General features: G+C 43.3%; 1 protein-coding gene across 1 annotated transcript in view; it reads left to right on the top strand.

The window, feature by feature from the left end:
• The window catches only part of TRPM8 (transient receptor potential cation channel subfamily M member 8), a 151,426-nt gene that overhangs the window by 101,097 nt on the left and 34,115 nt on the right, over positions 1-16,214 (top strand). Inside the window, exons 4-8 of the mRNA XM_050900362.1 lie at positions 7,091-7,195; positions 8,499-8,572; positions 11,388-11,544; positions 15,471-15,648; positions 16,005-16,177. Of these exons, the coding sequence (XP_050756319.1) occupies positions 7,091-7,195; positions 8,499-8,572; positions 11,388-11,544; positions 15,471-15,648; positions 16,005-16,177 (687 nt within the window). The remainder of the gene's footprint in view (positions 1-7,090; positions 7,196-8,498; positions 8,573-11,387; positions 11,545-15,470; positions 15,649-16,004; positions 16,178-16,214) is intronic.

The raw sequence follows: 16,214 nt of genomic DNA, 5'->3' as shown, positions 1-16,214 counted from the left end.
GTGGGTGATTAAAAAGATGTAGGAGGTTCTCCAGCAGCACACAGGAGAGCTCTGCTTTCCGCAAGGAGAGCAGACTGGGAACACTCCGGCTCTCCAAGGAGTCACTGTGAATATCACAGTAACAGAAATTACTCTTACCAAAGTGAATACCTTTAAGTTAAAGGCAGAAGAAAACCAGATTACTGATGAGTGTCAAACAAAAAATTAAGGAACTGAGACCAAGATTTTTGTTGGGCCAAAATATCAGTTGTTAAATCCTCTGTTGTACTCACCAGTGTTTCAGCAACCTTGTAGTAAATTAGATTAATAGGTGTTGATTTTAGAACTGTTTTGTTATCTTCTGATACATGAAAATCTAATTATTTATTCCCACATGCATTTTCTTATACTTCTGTCTTTTTAATAGTGCTGTTTATTGCATAAATTAGCTGCAGTATTGTTATCAGTTTCTGCAGTACATTGGCAGCAGGTGGGACAGAAGCATTGCTGCTCTCTTACAAATAACCTGCAACTGTTGTTTCCTGTGCCCTGCTGCAATTATGCCTGCCTTCATTATTAATTGGTGACTAATCCTGCCGTTGCTTGCTCCTGTGCATTCTCTCTTCCTCTGTGCCCTCCCTTAAAAGGAAAGCATGACACAGATGAAAAAGGTGGGGCTTTGCAAGCCGAAGTATATCAAAACCTTCCTCTTTGAGTAATGATTTCAGTAGGATTGCTGGGGCATATTCTGGAGACTTTGGTAAGTGCTCCACAGTGGTATGTGATTAGGCGTTGATTTTTCTGTACTTAGGAGTATGTACTTTTAATATGCTGAAATTGAAGTAGCTGTGCATCTGAAGTTTGGCAACATCGTTTTCTTTTTGAGAGCTTTCACATAAAGCCAGTTGCTAGAATTATGTTAATGCAAATAGTGGTTAGATTTATCTGAAAGCTTTCTGAGAATGGAAGCTGGTCTTGCTTTTTCAGTTGCAGACAAGTTGTTAAAAGCCTGTTTATTAAAGTCTCTTTAGAACTAGTTATTTTTTGTCACTTTTTTTCAGTCACCTCCAAGCTGAAGATTTCCTTGGAATATGCTCCTTCAAGTGCTGTGGAAGTCACAGTATTAGTCTTATACTTTAGAGGATTATTCTGGTGTTTATCTAATGGTTATTACTCTCAAAATGTGTTAGTTTAAGAAAGTTGTGCTTTAATGCACTAGTCTGTGCTTTAAAAATGTGTTCCTATGTATTTAATGGATTGAAAATGCGATAGAAAATGAACTGTGTTTGCCTGTTATGTAGACTGCAGCTGCATCACATCTTTTAAAGTACGTACAATTGCTGTGTTATTTCTAACACTCATGGAGTTAATGAGCTTCGCTTACAAATACCAGCTAAACACTGTGGTATCAATGCAGCTCTTCAGAACTTAAATTTAAAAATAAGTCCAAGATTTTCAGGGTTCCTTTGCACTCTCACTAACTTTTTTCAGTTTGTTTGCAGCATGTTCATTCTTATCAATTATTTACAAAAGCAGTGAGGCAAACCTAAAATCCTTTAGTGTTTTGAATGAATAATTTAATGCCCTTGTTTCCTTTTAATCTTCTCTCTGTACAGTTATGTCCATAGTCACTTTTCTGGTGTTAACTTATTAAAATCAACAAGTAAAGTAAAACTCTGTCAATAAATAAGTTGCATAGATCCAGACCGAAATGTATTTCTGCCCCCCCCCCGGAACTTTTATCTTGCATTACAGCTTTAAAAACATCTTTACACCAAACATCAATCATATGAAATGGTAAGAATTGCTTTCTGGGTTATTAGGAGATATGTCTCCCAATGCACAGTTGCCAGTCTTAGTTAAATAAGTGATATGGTGGAGGGGGTGTGTGTTTGCTTTGTTTTAAACAATCTGGTGTTTTTAAGGACAATACTCACTCAGCCACCGTCTTGATTGTGACCAAAGTTAGCACTTCACAAGGGCAGGATGATTGCTTTGTGGCTGTAGCCATCTAAATTCCTCTGGCAGCTGTCTTTGTAGAAGAGGAGCTGCTAGAGCTTTGATAATTGCTTCTCTGCTTCTAGCTCATGCCTGGAAACCGTCCTTGCACTAGGTAAAACGTGCAAAGCTCGTGTCCTGCCTGGGGAGGGAAGGAGGGATCCTAAAATGTTTGGGGTGCTGAGTGAAACCTGTCATAACCCCAACACCAAGGTCAGCTGTTGTCTTATAGCTTGCTTGCCCTCTTTGGAAATGCAGTGTGAGAGCTACCAGTCTTTTGATGGAGGACTTCTTGTTTACCAGGGCCTTCTCGGGCTGCTCTGAAGTCAGGGTCATGCAGGGAAGGGGACCATTACCTGCAGGACCCTGGACTCGTTTGGCATTTGGAGGGTTTATGAAAAGCCAGGCAGGCTTATTAGACGGGCAACAGATGGTCCCATACTTAGGGAGGGTAAAGCCAGATGTGACCGGACTGTATAGCCAGAACCACTGCGTTTGGTCTTGCATCTGTCAGTGAATGAGTGATGTTAGCCGAGTTCCTAAATGATTCACAGGTGGTTCCTTGGACCTCACTTCATGGGTGCCCAGCATGAGGCTCCACTGGCCCTGAAATGGTCTTGGGAAAGTAATAAGCAGAAATGGTAGTTTGGCTGCTCTTGGCAAGCTTCTAGTGCTTCGTATTCCTTTAACGGGGCCCTTCCTGTTGGGCCTGTGGAGACAGGAGGTCACTAGTGCAGGCACACAGACGACACTCTCAGGGTTCACAAGCGCACACTTATTCGCAGATCCCTCGAGCACCGGCACAGCCCCTCTGTCTGCCCAGCACCCCTGCCCGAACAGTTAAGAAATAACTTGTTAAGAAGATAGGAGAGACTGCAGTGGTCAGGCAGACAAGCGCACTGCCCCTGTTTCACATGCAAAGGGCCCCTTTTATGCCCCTTTCTGCCTATTCTTCCTTTGTTCCTCCCTGTCTGCCTGCTCAGCTGGCAAGGTTCCACCGGCCCCCCTCCAACATCCTGGAACCTCAGGTTTGCATCCTTATCAGCTGCAGAGTCCCAGTTTGCGTGAAGTTTCTTGCTAACCCATCAATTAGTGTGACTGACAAGGTGTTTTTTCTTGTCTTTGTCTCCATGATGCTTGCTTGCCAGGTTTGAGCCTCTGTATATTTTGTGTATGGCTTCCCTCTTTTCCTTACTATCCCATTTGACGAGCCCTCCCCATCAGATAACCTCACTGGAATAAACATTCTCACATTCCACATACCCTTATCAATTAGTGTCCTTGACTAGGTTTGGGTCTCATCACTCCCTCTCTTATTGTCTGTCAGTCAGGTTTTCCTCTCTGCATGTTCTTGCTTATGGCTTCCTCCTTTTCTTATCCCTTTTTGCATTGAAAAGGCCCTTGAGCAGATACCCTTAAAGGAACAGATGCTCTCTCCTTCCACAGACCTTTGCAGTTCCTGGGCAAATAAAGGCATGCTTCCCTTGTGGAGAGCTGAAGCAGGGCATGACCACACTGGTGGCCTCTTTTTGGAGGTCTCTTTGTTCTAGTGTGTTGTTGTTATGAGCTGTTTTAGTAACTTTGCTACAAAGTCTCTTCCTGAATCTGGTGCAAAGCTTGCCAGACTTCTATCCTTGCTCTGAAGATGGGAAGTGCTAGAGTTATTAATGCAAAGGAGATTACGAACTTCAGAGCAGGAGTGTGCTCTATTTTCTTCTGCAGCTTCTACTTGAGAAACAGCTTAACGCCTTTCTGCAGTGCTGAAAGAGGAAATAAATTGGTCTGAGGCAGATCCACTGTCTGAAACCTTGAGCAAGTGTGTATAGCCTGACATTTACCTGCAGCTGAAAAGAGTTGCCACGTGGAAGGCTTAGGCCAGCACAACTGTAGCTCTCAGTGGCATGTTTTGAAAAGTCACTTTTGGATCAGTATTTCGAAGTTGAAATTTGAGGGAGAGATCGTGATGGGACATGAAGAGACGTGAAGAGATTATACACCATTGGGTTTCAAAGGAAAGGGGGTTTTTTGTTGTTGTTCCTCTGGGCTGAGAATCCCAAACACCCGTGGTGGGGGGCTGTGGAAGGTGCTATGGTGCTTAGAAGCTCAGGTGCCTGTGGAGTCCACATGAAATGTAGCCAAATGGCCAGAGCATGTACCAGGTTTTCAGGTTTGTGCCTGAATTGCAGCATTACGTGATTCTCACATGGCATGCAAGCTAGCTCAGTGTTGTCTTGGGAGGCCTGAGATGACATTTTAACCGTTTGTTCTGTGTTTGTGTTTTGCAGAGGGTGTATAGCCTTCCTTTCTTTTTTTTTTCTGCAGGGAGCCATGCCTTTGCAATAGGCTCTTCTCTCTGTGAAACAATAATGCCAGCTCCGTTTGAGACGCTGTGCTCTTGGCCATTGTTTGAGAGACAGCATTGCTGTGCCCTTGTAACACCCACTTGTTCTTCCAAGCTTTTGGTGAACTCTGGCTTTCTGTAGGTGCTGGTTCTAAGTAGTCAAATTAAAACCTGTGCCTGAATTGAGTGCAGGTACCTTTTTAGGCATCCTACTTTCATACAACACCAAATCAGTGCAGAATAAATGAGACTTAAACAACTTCAAAAGTTGGGGACAACAGCACTGTGCCAATTGCTTGAGTTGCAATATGATCATAGAATCATTTAGGTTGGAAAAGACCTTTAAGATCATCGAGTCCAACCGTTAACCTGACACTGCCAAGTCCCACTAAACCAAGTCCCTAAGTGCCATGTCTTCTAAATACCTCCAGGGATGGTGACTCCACCACTTCCCTGGGCAGCCTGTTCCAGTGCTTGACAAACTTTTCGGTGAAAAAATTTTTCCTAATATTCAATCTAAACCTTCCCTGGCGCAACTTGAGGCCATTTCCTCTTGTCCTATTGCTTGTTATTTGGGAGAAGAGACCGACCCCCACCTCGCTACAACCTCCTTTCAGGTAGTTGTAGAGAGCGATAAGGTCTCCCCGAGCCTCCTTTTCTCCAGGCTAAACAACCCCAGTTCCCTCAGCCGCTCCTCATAGGACCTGTGCTCTAGACCCTTCCCCAGCTTCGTTGCCCTTCTTTGGACACGCTCCAGCACCTCAATGTCTGTCTTGTAGTGAGGGGCCCAGAACTGAACACAGTACTTGAGGTGTGGCCTCACCAGTGCCGAGTACAGGGGGACGATCACTCTCCTAGTCCTGCTGGCCACGCTATTTCTGATACAAGCCAGGGTGCTCTTGGCCTTCTTGGCCACCCGGGCACACTGCTGGCTCCTATTCAGCTGGCTGTTGACCAACACTCCCAGGTCCTTTTCTGCCAGGCGCTTTCCAGCCACTCTTCCCTAAGCCTGTAGCGTAGCGTGGGGTGGTTGTGACCCAAGCCTCAGCCCATCGATCCAGCCTGTCCAGATCCCTCTGCGGAGCCTTCTTAGCCTCAAGCAGATCAACACTCCCACCCAGCTTGGTCTCCTCTGCAAACTTACTGAGGGTACACTTGACCCCCTTGTCCAGATCATTGATAAAGATACTAAACAGAACTGGCCCCAATACTGCACCCTGGGGAACACCAGTTGTGACTGGCCGCCAACTGGATTTAACTCCATTCACCACAACTCTGGGCCTGGCCAGCCAGCCATGATGAAATGCCCTTTCCAGCCTTTTGCCTTTTCTTGGGTTTAAATCATTCCTATTGTATGCAGAAAGTCAGAAGGAGGAAGAGGGCTTTTTCCCTGCTCTTCCATCACTTAACAGTTAAATAGAGAGTGATTGAGATCCCAGGCATGTTGAAGAATTTGGGGGAAGTAGCTGTGGACTTCTACTGTGCACAGTAAACAACACTGAGTCAATCATGCTCCCCCTCAACATGAAATGTTTTTCAAAGTATTTTTAAAATAACTGCGAAGTATAAATATAAATGTTTTTGTGGAAACTTGCCTTTTCTTTCCTGCTTTGGGGGTTGCTCACATCACGCTGCATCATTGTATTTACGACTACAGCTTCCAGCTGCCTGTGCCATTCCTACTTTGTCGAATGCCCCAAGTAAATTGTTTCACGCTTGCTAGTTTTTGGGTCTCAGAAACGATATATTTACACAGGGATGCTTCATCAGAGCTGGAGAACGTGTGTTTCCATGTCTGGGAGGGATGCTTTTTGCCGTACAGTGGCAGTATCACCTGAGAGGCAAGTCCAGTGTACACAGCGAAAGGAAAAGACAGGAGAGAAAACAGTGTTGGAAGGAGAAGTAGCATTTGAGCTCACCACATTAGCTGGCTGCCAGCCTTCCTTTCAGGAAAAGACCTTTTCCAGTATTATTTTTCAAAGTAACGTAAAGGGAATTGAAGTATTTGCTGTTAGCATAAATAAAATTTTGTTCTGTGCTTTGGTGCAAATGAAGTGATGCTCCTTCAAGGACAGTGAGGTCAATACAGGTATCTGCTCTAGAGGGCAAGTGAAGTGTGTTTGCTTCCAAGGGTGACTTGTTAACTTTTTGGCTCCAATAAACTTTAAATCCACTTACTCTTCATATCGCACATGTTGACTATCCTTGTTACAGGAGTGGACAGAGACCTGAGGGATTGGTGTTCAGGTGCTGCATCTATCTACTCTCAGCTTCTGGTGTACTGCCAGACCAACTTCTTCTAACACTGCAGTTTTTCTCTGTGATTGAAATGTTTCTTCTTAATATCCCCTTTAATTTGTAAAAGTTACAAATTAAATTAGGGATTAGGGACTGCTTGTATATAAACGCTGAATAGCACAAGTCCTGAGCATGCCCATCAGAGATGCGAAGGGAAAGAGAGTTAAGATATGGCAATGAATTGAATGGGATGGCGTAAAAGGTATGTTCCTTTCTCAAAGCATGTTGACTTGGAGTTCTTTTTGGAGTGGGGAAAGAAAGAGGAAAGTCTCTTTGTGGTATGAAATAAGAGAAAAGACTTTCTCTGAATGTTAGTTTCACATTTTAGGAATCAATACACTTCCTAATTCTTTATGCTGGATTTGAATAACCTCTCCCTTGCCTTCCTGGGGCACTAAGTGTCCTTGCTGGTTTTTATCTAGTGAAAGAAATGACCATTGCTCCTTCATCTCCCCCTCCGCCATGCTCTTTCAGGTTTCTATGGGCACCATGCGACACCGAAGAAATGGCAATTTTGAGAGTTCTAGACTCCTCCATTCCAGCATGTCTCGCAGCATAGATGTGTCCTGCAGTGATGCTGTAAGTATCTGGTACATCCTTGATAAGCTTGGGTGTTGTCTTGGGAGTGGGCCACATTATGAATTAGGTCCTGTCAGGAGAAGGGCGATTGATTTGTCAGTTTTCCCTTTACGGAGAAGTTTTCCTAGCCAGTGACCCTTCAAGCAGTAGCGGTGCTTTGTTGACATGGTGAAAGTCTAAGGATGTATTGCATTCCTTTTGAACCCTGTAACTCTTTATTGTACATTCTTAGTCACTTCTGTTTTTAAATCCTTTTTCACATTTCGGTTAGAGAGAATTCCTCTGTCTCTATAAAGAACCCCCGCCTCTTCACGCAACTTGATGGCAAAGGCAGACAACATATAATTATGTTAAACATCCCTTTCAAGCCTCAATGATTTGCTGATCACAGCGATTGTCTGGTAGATTTCTTGCTTCTGATGGGCTTGCAAGAGGCCTAATGACTAGCTCTTAGGTCTTTAGCAAGTGCTTCCCCCTCCCTTTTATTTTTTTGGTCTTGCATCATTATGGCTTTTACTGGCTAATTATGTTCTCTTCCATTTTCTTTGTTTTGGATATTATACTTTTTATGCTTTTCTACTTGGAATAACGTCCTCTAACTGCTGTTCAACTACAATTGTTCTGTCAAAATGGTAAACTAAACTGTAGCTGTATGTCTTCCTTTTTCATCCCAAGCAAAATCTTGGCTTGCAGATCGAAGCTGTGCTTGAAAACAAACAAAACCCCCAAACCTTTATCAGCAAGTGAGAATTTTTTTTTTGCTTTCCTAGCTTGCAGAGGCAGGTTAGGAATGAATTTGCATTTCCCAAGTTTGAAAGCTTGTGGAGTTTCAAGGTTAATATGAGAGTTAATGGTTAAACAAGCTGGAGAGACTTTGCATTCCACTGAGCTCACATAAAGCATGACTTTTAAGTTGTTCAGGTCTCCTGCTGGGGTCTTTTTGTGTTGAATTAAAATAGCCCCTACCCAAGAGGATGTTAATGTCTTTTTTTTCTTTTCTTTCCCCCTTGGGAAAGAAACAGTGTTTGCCATAGTCTTTTAAGCACTATGGCACATCTAGACCACTTAACCACTGTTTGAAAAATATTTTCAGTGCTGTAAGTTATTTGGAAACACAGCAATGCATGCAAATGGAAATGCTCTATAGTCTACAGCTACCTGTATTGTGCCACTGAATTCAAGTAAGACACTTTCTATGTCGGTCTTTTGGATTAAAAGCAGAAATTAAAATAGGCTCTCCAGCAACTCTGGAGGTGGTTTTATGAGTTATCAGAAGTAAACTTTTTTAAAAATTATTTTCAAGGATTTGGTCAACTTCATCCAAGAAAACTTTAAGAAGAGAGAATGCGTCTTTTTTACAAAAGACACCAAGTCAATGTAAGCAGACGTTTTTCTCTTGTTTTACGGGCGTGGGGGGCTGAGAGCTGAGGATGTTTCTGTCTGCTAAGCCATATGGCAGGTTGGCAGGGAGCAAACTTTTTGTTTGGTGGTTGGGTTTTTTTTTTGTTAAGAGTCTGAATCTAGCAGTGCAACCTCACCTCAGTCTCACTTGTACAACTCCTTTTGTTGTCACTGCTTGTTTGCATGTGCCTGGGGTATTCTGCAGTCGTGGTCAAAAAAGCTGCAAGTCTGATGGTCGGACAGGCGGTCTGGAGTGCTTCTCCTGGCTCTAGACCAGTGCTCTCCAAACTATTTTGATTGCGCACCCCATCAGTAAAAAATTTTCGAGCGTACGCCCCAATATATGTTTGTTTATAAATTATATACATCTACTATTATGTACATTATAAAACATACACAAAAATAGCAATTAAAAAAGGATGAGATAAAGATGAAATAAACACTGTTTTTAGTTTTTAAAAAGTTTCTTTAATGTGCCCCCACTTTGGAGACCACTGCTCTAGGCTGTCTGGAGTTCATGTAAAAACTGGAAATATATCAGTTTGAGTTACTCCACAAGTAACTTGATGCAAAACTTCATGCTAACTCTGTCAGCATGCCTTCCAGCAGCTCTGTTAAAGGGCTTTAATACCAGATTCCCTGTTTGAAGCATAATTGTGGCAATATATAGGTGCTTTTAGGGATGCAGTACCAGCACTGGTATTGGTGTATTACAATGTATGTATGTATCAGAGGTTTGCATCATTTAAATTTTCCTTTTAAACCCAAATCACAAATTCCATGCACAAGCCTTTACAGCAGAGACAGACAGTTGCTAGGTTTTGCTCAGGCTGATGTTCTCTTAAGATAAGGATATTATACATGTTCTGTTTTCAGGTATAAGTACCTATGCAATGCAAGTTTGAGGACCATAACATTGCTTTTGGGTTGGTTTGTTTGTTTGGGGTTTTTTTGTTATCTCAGGACAAAAGTGGTCAAACTAATGTAGCTGCAGAAGTCCTAATATAGAGCTCCGAGGGCTCTCAGTAACCCCATTCTCCTCTGAAGCTGGGAGGAAAAATGCCTTGGAGAGAGGGAGGGAGGGAAATTAGCCTCATTTCGGAAAGTTTTACTTAGGGTCCTCCTCTGCCATCTAAAATGAGATTTCTAGCAAAGGACCGACGAAGGATGGGAGAGCTGGTTCTTCTCAGCTTCTCTTCCTACAAGCCCACTGGGAAAGAATTGCACTTGCTGGTTTTTTTTGTCTGTCCATTTTTAAGGTAAGCTGGTTTTATTTGCAAGTTGCAGTGGAGTAGAAGAAACCATATAAGTCGTCTCTCTTCAGAGAGGCATGCTGTGACTTACCTTTACAGCAGTCTTCACAGGAGGGCATTCATTACTCAATTTCATGTTTGCAGTCTGCAAGCTAACTGTAAAGGTCACTGTAAGCACACAAATTATTGTTCTCATCTTAATCCTTTTGGGCTGGTGCATTTTTTATATATTTTTTTTTCACCCACATATTGCCAAATTGCACAGTGCTCTTAATAGCATTGTTCCTCTTGCTTTGTCTCCCCATCTACTTTTTTGTGCTGTTAGCAAAATTAACACTGGGTAAGTGTTTACCTGATGTTGCTTGTTAACTTAGAGCGTAGGGGCCACACTTGCTCCCTCCTGTTGCTGTTGCCATTGCTTACTGCACTTGGCTGACTGCAGTTGTCAGTCAATCCTCTCTTTCATAAGCAGTGACTCCTTCTCCATGCCCTCTGAGAAAGCAGGGGTATAGGCTATGCAGAAGATTTCACGGATTGTGCTGCAGCTTTTCCTAGGAAGAGTTCTCCTCGCTTTCCCATCTAGTCCTGCACAACCAAAGTGCAGATTCTTCCTCCCCTTGATGCAATTTCAGTGTTGGTGAGGAGGGCGTTGGTAGTGACGGCACACCATGCTGTGCAGCGGACGGGGTGGTGGTGGGGGAAATGTGCTAGGAACATGGCAAACTGCCTGCGAAATCTGCTCAGAGACCAGACGTTCATTCCCTCTTGATGTGAATATGTCTGGGGCATGCTTAGACACCAGTCAGGCCCTGTGTTTGCGTGTAAAATGATTACACTTAGTAATCATCTTGGTGAACTCTTCATATCTGATTGAGAGCACAAAAAGGGAAAGAAACCATTTGTACACATCAGGTTAGCAGCAGATGAGGTCGTGTCTGGTGGTGTCTGATGCCGAGTTCTGGTTCATTTTCTTAATTTCTGTGCACAGTTGTAGGGTTTCAAATTAAGCTGCTGGTGACCTAACTTGGTTTGCGATAATGAAAGAGGGCCCATAGGTAAGGCCCATCCAGAAGTGTCAGCTCACCTCTCGGCACAGACTTGTTCCTCAGATGGACTCCACTGCATTGCCTAGTGCTAGACCGAAGCAGATTATATGGGGAGGAAGCGTGATTAGGTGCTGGTCTCAGCTGAGAGTTGGTTCCTTTTAGCTGTTAATGTGTCACGTAGCAAATCCAAGTAGAGTCCCATGGACAACTGGTTCCGTAGCTCCACCTGCTGCTTGGCTTGTTGAGTTGTATTGGAACAACCCTGCTCCCAGACGTTGTGCTTGATGTGACTGCTCCTGTAAGCACCCTGTATTCTACAAGCTCCAGGTTTGTTGCAGAATAACACTTCTTGGAAATGTCCTGACTGAGCAGAAGTTTTGAAAGTGGTGTCAGCTGTGAAAAATTTCTGTCTGTTGTTAATAAATGTATCAGAGCTTACTTTTCTGTGCTCGGGATGATAACTGTGGGGTTTCATGTCCATTCTTCTTTCAGGGGTAACTTATGTAAATGTGGATACCCTGAAAATCAACACATAGAGGGCACTCAGATTAATACCAACGAAAAATGGAACTACAAGAAGCACACTAAGGAACTTCCTACTGATGCCTTTGGGGACATTCACTTTGAAAACATGGGAAAAAGAGGAAAGGTAAGTGATTGTATTAAGGGTATACGTCAGGCCCCTGTCGGGTGCACTGTATTCAGAGTCCTGAACACCATGCCAGTGGAAGCCCCTGAAAAGCAGGGAAGGTGACGCTAAAGTCAATTTTATTCTAATGGGAATGGAAGGAGTTAGGCTACAAAGGAGACAAGCTGGTGTCTCAAGCCCTGAAAATAGGTAACAAAGAATAATTTCTTCTGTGTTATTTGTTTCATAGGCTGATGATGGGAGTGAAAAGAGGTTATCTGTTTCCAGGTATGGCAGAAGAATGGGTGAATGAGGCTGATGCTCCATTCCCCCCCCAAGTCCCCCCATAGCTAGTTTTATTGTAATTGGCCTGTAATACAATTCTGAACGTCTTGGGCTAGGAGGAAATAATTTTAAACTAGATCTGTGATGTCTCTCGCTGGGACTCTGTACCCTGACTACGTCAGTGTGCAGTTACAGTGGCCATTTTGTGGTCCCCATCTATACAGAAATGTGATGGTATTGAGGAGCAACTTAGTACCCTTTTACACATCTTTAGTGGTGAACCCAACATGGTACCCTGAAGTGCCTGAATGATCAAGCTCCTGATAAAGATGCTTTGTTCCTGACTGTCTGACTTTAATGCCAAGACAAGGCTGGTTTTTGGAACATTGCACCTTTCCAGTGTGGACTAACTTATGCTTTAGAAAATGGTGTGAGGGTGCGCACCAGTGCAACTCTTGGGACAGGAGCATGTGTAACATGCTTTGCCTTTGAAGGTGCAGCAGAATCCATGAGGTGATGACCATAGGGATTTCATATCTGTAGGGATGTAAGACCTTTCTTCGTAGGATCTGTACTCTTCAGTGCAGAAGCTGCACATACCTGCTTGCTACTCCATAAAATCATCACTCATGCTTTGTAATGGCTTTAACATTGCACAGCATGTCATCCAACGCCTGCCTACAGAGCTTGCTGACCTATATTCCCTTCCTCCCTAGCTGTTTTATGTGCAGATCTTTGCAGTCTGCGGATGTACGGTGCTCCTTTCCATGCGGTCATATCTTAGGCCTTGGACCGGACACTCTGAAGGATGTTGTGGGATTTTGGAATGGGGCTTGTGTGTCCTACATCCTCAGAGTAATTTTGTTTGGAAGGGCTCTCCGGAGTTTTCTAGCCAAAACTCTTGCTCAAAGCATATCCACATAGACCAGCTTGCTCAGGCCCATAATCAATTGAATGTTGAGTATTTCCTAGGGTGGAGATCCTACAATGACAGTAAATTCAATGGGGATGTAAGATATCAGTGGAACTTCAGAGGTTTTATTCTGTTTGTTTTGTTTTGTTTTGTTTTTTTCCTTGGTGTGGGGACAGTGGAGGGGTGGAAAGAAGAAAATGGCTGGTGTTGCTGTTTCTGATGATTTATGCTGATACTGTGTGAAGAGTCACATGTGGCTGAGCTCATCTGAGTCTTCTAAATGACTGATATTTACCACCAGTGCAGCTTGCCTGAGACAATCAAAATAAATGAGGAAAATCAGAGCTTGCTATGTAAATTAATTGGGTTTGTTTTATGCAAAGTAGGAGAAATGAGGCATTTTGGTGGGAAATAAGACTGAAGGTTTTGAATCACGCTTACACAGATCCAAGTACTTCACATATTTCTTGATATGCGTATTTTAGCTTCAAACTACTGTGTTGTAAACTGCTGTGTACCTTTACTGAAAGAAGAAATGGTTCACTCTGTTGCAACATTTCTGAGTTCTCAAAGCTTAAATGATCTTTCCTTAGGCTGTGTCCTCATTCCCACCCTGCAAATCAGTTTGTGTGCCCATAGTTGTTTCATGAGGACTCTCAAGGCCACTGTGCGTATTTCAGAGCATACTTTGTTCAAATACTGCGTATAAGTTTCCTAATCCATCCCATCAGCATGTTGGCTGGATTACATCTCTATTCCATGTTCTCATTCCCTGTACTGCAAGGCACCTGCTGGTCTTAAACATTGCAAAATATTTTCTCTTGATCTCATGCACGGTGGGGAGGAGTTCAAACCCGAGGTAACCTAAGAATTGCTGACGATTATCAGTGAGGGATGGAAAGTTTTATACCCTGCATCGCACTTTTTAGGACAGCTGAATCCTAAAAAGTTCTGAGCAGAAATATTAGATGTGAACAGACCAGTTAGATCCCTGCATTTCCTAAGTCCTGCTTGCGCACCTTTTTTTTTTTTTTTTTTTTCCCCCTGCAGTGTTGCTCAGATCCTGTAACATCCAAGAACACTGCAATTGCTGTACTTTATGTTCTGGTAGCCATCAATCTGCAAAATTCTTCTCTGAATACCTTTCTGAGTTCAGCAACTGAAAACACTTGGCATCGCCTGTGTTTGAGGGTTGGATCGGTCATGGTTGGGGTGCACCAGCCGGCTGTACCAGGAGATGGCACCGTTGTACCTCGGAGAAAGAAAGTGGCTGAACCGAGGGGTTCACCCGCTTGAGTAGAGCCTTGCCAAGGACTCGAGGTGGCAAGTGCCAGATGTATAGTTGCTGGTACATTGAATGAAACTTAGGTGTAACGGAAATGTGTTTGCAATTATACACCGTGATGAGGTATGAGAGAACGAGAGAGAAGCTGTACGAGCAATTCGGCTTCAGCATCTTTTGTTTGGTACTTGCTTTATATAGATGAAAACAACTTGTACAGATGAAAACAACAAGTCATTCAACTGGAAACCTTAATTGTTGATGGAACAAAGGTAGTCATACAGATATACGGTACTTTGGGTATCAGTAGGGTTTAAGAGAAATGCCTTCTAACTGCAGAGCTAGCAAGATTTGCTGTGGGGATGGCTTACCGGATCTGTGGAGCAGTTAATTTTTCTGGCAGGCTCCCTCTCCTCCTGTGGGGGACCCTCTCCTGAAAAACACCCAAGGCTTCATGTGGCTGATTGTTGTTTGAGCAGAAGCTGTGAGAGTCCTTTAGCTGTCCTGTCTAGCTGCTGGAGCCTGCTAGACTTCCTCTGTGATGTGGTGTTCTGAGCCAGGTGCAATAGCTACTCCTGGGAACCTGTCCTGGAACAGATGAATATGTTCTTTCATTCAAGTTAAATGCCTCTCAGGATACGGACACTTCTTCCTCAAACTAATCCCTTGGTTTTGCTCTCCTGCAAATACTGGGCAATCTGTACAAAATCCCCTATGATTCAGGTCCAAGTTACTCCTTTTCATCCCCTGGTATGGGCTGTATAGCCATGACTGTCTTCTAAAAGTCCATCACACTAAACTACTAATAGTGATGAAATTGCAAAGGGGCTGTTGAATAGCATAGCAAGGAAAAGCCAGAGAGCCTTTTACATAAATAGAGACATAGTACGTCCATCTGAAGCCAGATAATCTATCTAGTGTGCTTTTTGGCATCCTCATACAGTGTTCAAGCTTTACTATGTATTTGATAAAGTTGTTATATGTTATACTTAAAATGCTGTTACGGGTGTATGTTGTGATAGGGACACCATGCACATGGAGCCTGGAATTTATAGTTCATTAGGGCTTTAACAGTGTAATCAAAATACAACTGTAATTATTGTTAGTTCACTTACAACAACGCTACCACTAATCTATAATCTAAGCTCTAAACAACATTGTTACAGTTAAAATCATTATACCGTAAACTTCCTCGGTGTTGTGTTCATCCTTCCAATGTTCCTCTGAATCCCAAGGTCAGTGCTCTTGCCTTCCTCTAATGGAAGGTGGGTTGGGTGCCTGGTTGTAGGGGGGAGGGTAAAGATGCTTTAGAGGAAGAAACAAAGACTTCATCACCACTTCATCTTTTGTCTGCTGGCTGTTGGAATAAGACTGTACATTAGAGAAGAAAATGCAATTCTTGGTCTGTTCCCAGCTATTGCTACTTATCTCTTGCTATATTTGTTCTCTTATTTTCTCTCACCCAAGTACATCCGTTTGTCATGCGACACAGACTCTGAAACACTCTATGATCTCATGACCCAGCATTGGCACCTGAAAACCCCTAACCTTGTCATCTCTGTCACTGGGGGCGCAAAGAACTTTGCGCTCAAGCCCCGGATGCGCAAGATATTCAGCAGGCTGATCTACATTGCCCAGTCCAAAGGTAAAGACCTGCATACGTGTCTGTATTATTTTATTGCTGTGTAATACTGTTGGAGAAGTAGCAGCTCAAAGGGTCAGCAGGGAAGCAGAGTATTCGGTTTGTTTCTGCTTGGCTGGTGCGCTTGGGGCAAATGTGACCTAACAGTTTGGAAGTAACAGGGTTGAGAGGTAGTCATCAGGTGCCCATGATAACGTAAGGTAAGTTGTGTAGCATATCTTTTGTGTTTAATTGAAGAATAAATGCTTCTTCTGAGGTAAGGTCTTGAGAGGGGATTGTGTTGTTTTATTTTAAAGGTAATGCATTAGGAGGGTGGGTATTCCGCTACATTCCCCCAGGTTATTGGATGTTGTCCCCAGGGGCCTGGATTTTCACAGGAGGCACGCATTATGGGCTGATGAAGTACATCGGGGAAGTGGTCAGAGACAACACCATCAGTCGGAGCTCGGAGGAGAACGTGGTGGCTATTGGCATAGCAGCCTGGGGCATGATTTCCAACCGAGAAAGTCTGATTCGCAGTGGTGATAATGACGTAAGAAACACGTACGGGTTGGTGGGGAAACGAAGAG

The sequence above is a fragment of the Gymnogyps californianus genome, chromosome 7 (genome assembly GCF_018139145.2).
Source record: "Gymnogyps californianus isolate 813 chromosome 7, ASM1813914v2, whole genome shotgun sequence".
NCBI classification, from domain to species: domain Eukaryota; kingdom Metazoa; phylum Chordata; class Aves; order Accipitriformes; family Cathartidae; genus Gymnogyps; species Gymnogyps californianus.
The sequence above is the reverse complement of the archived record's forward strand: the minus strand, read 5'-3'. Positions and strand labels throughout refer to the sequence as shown.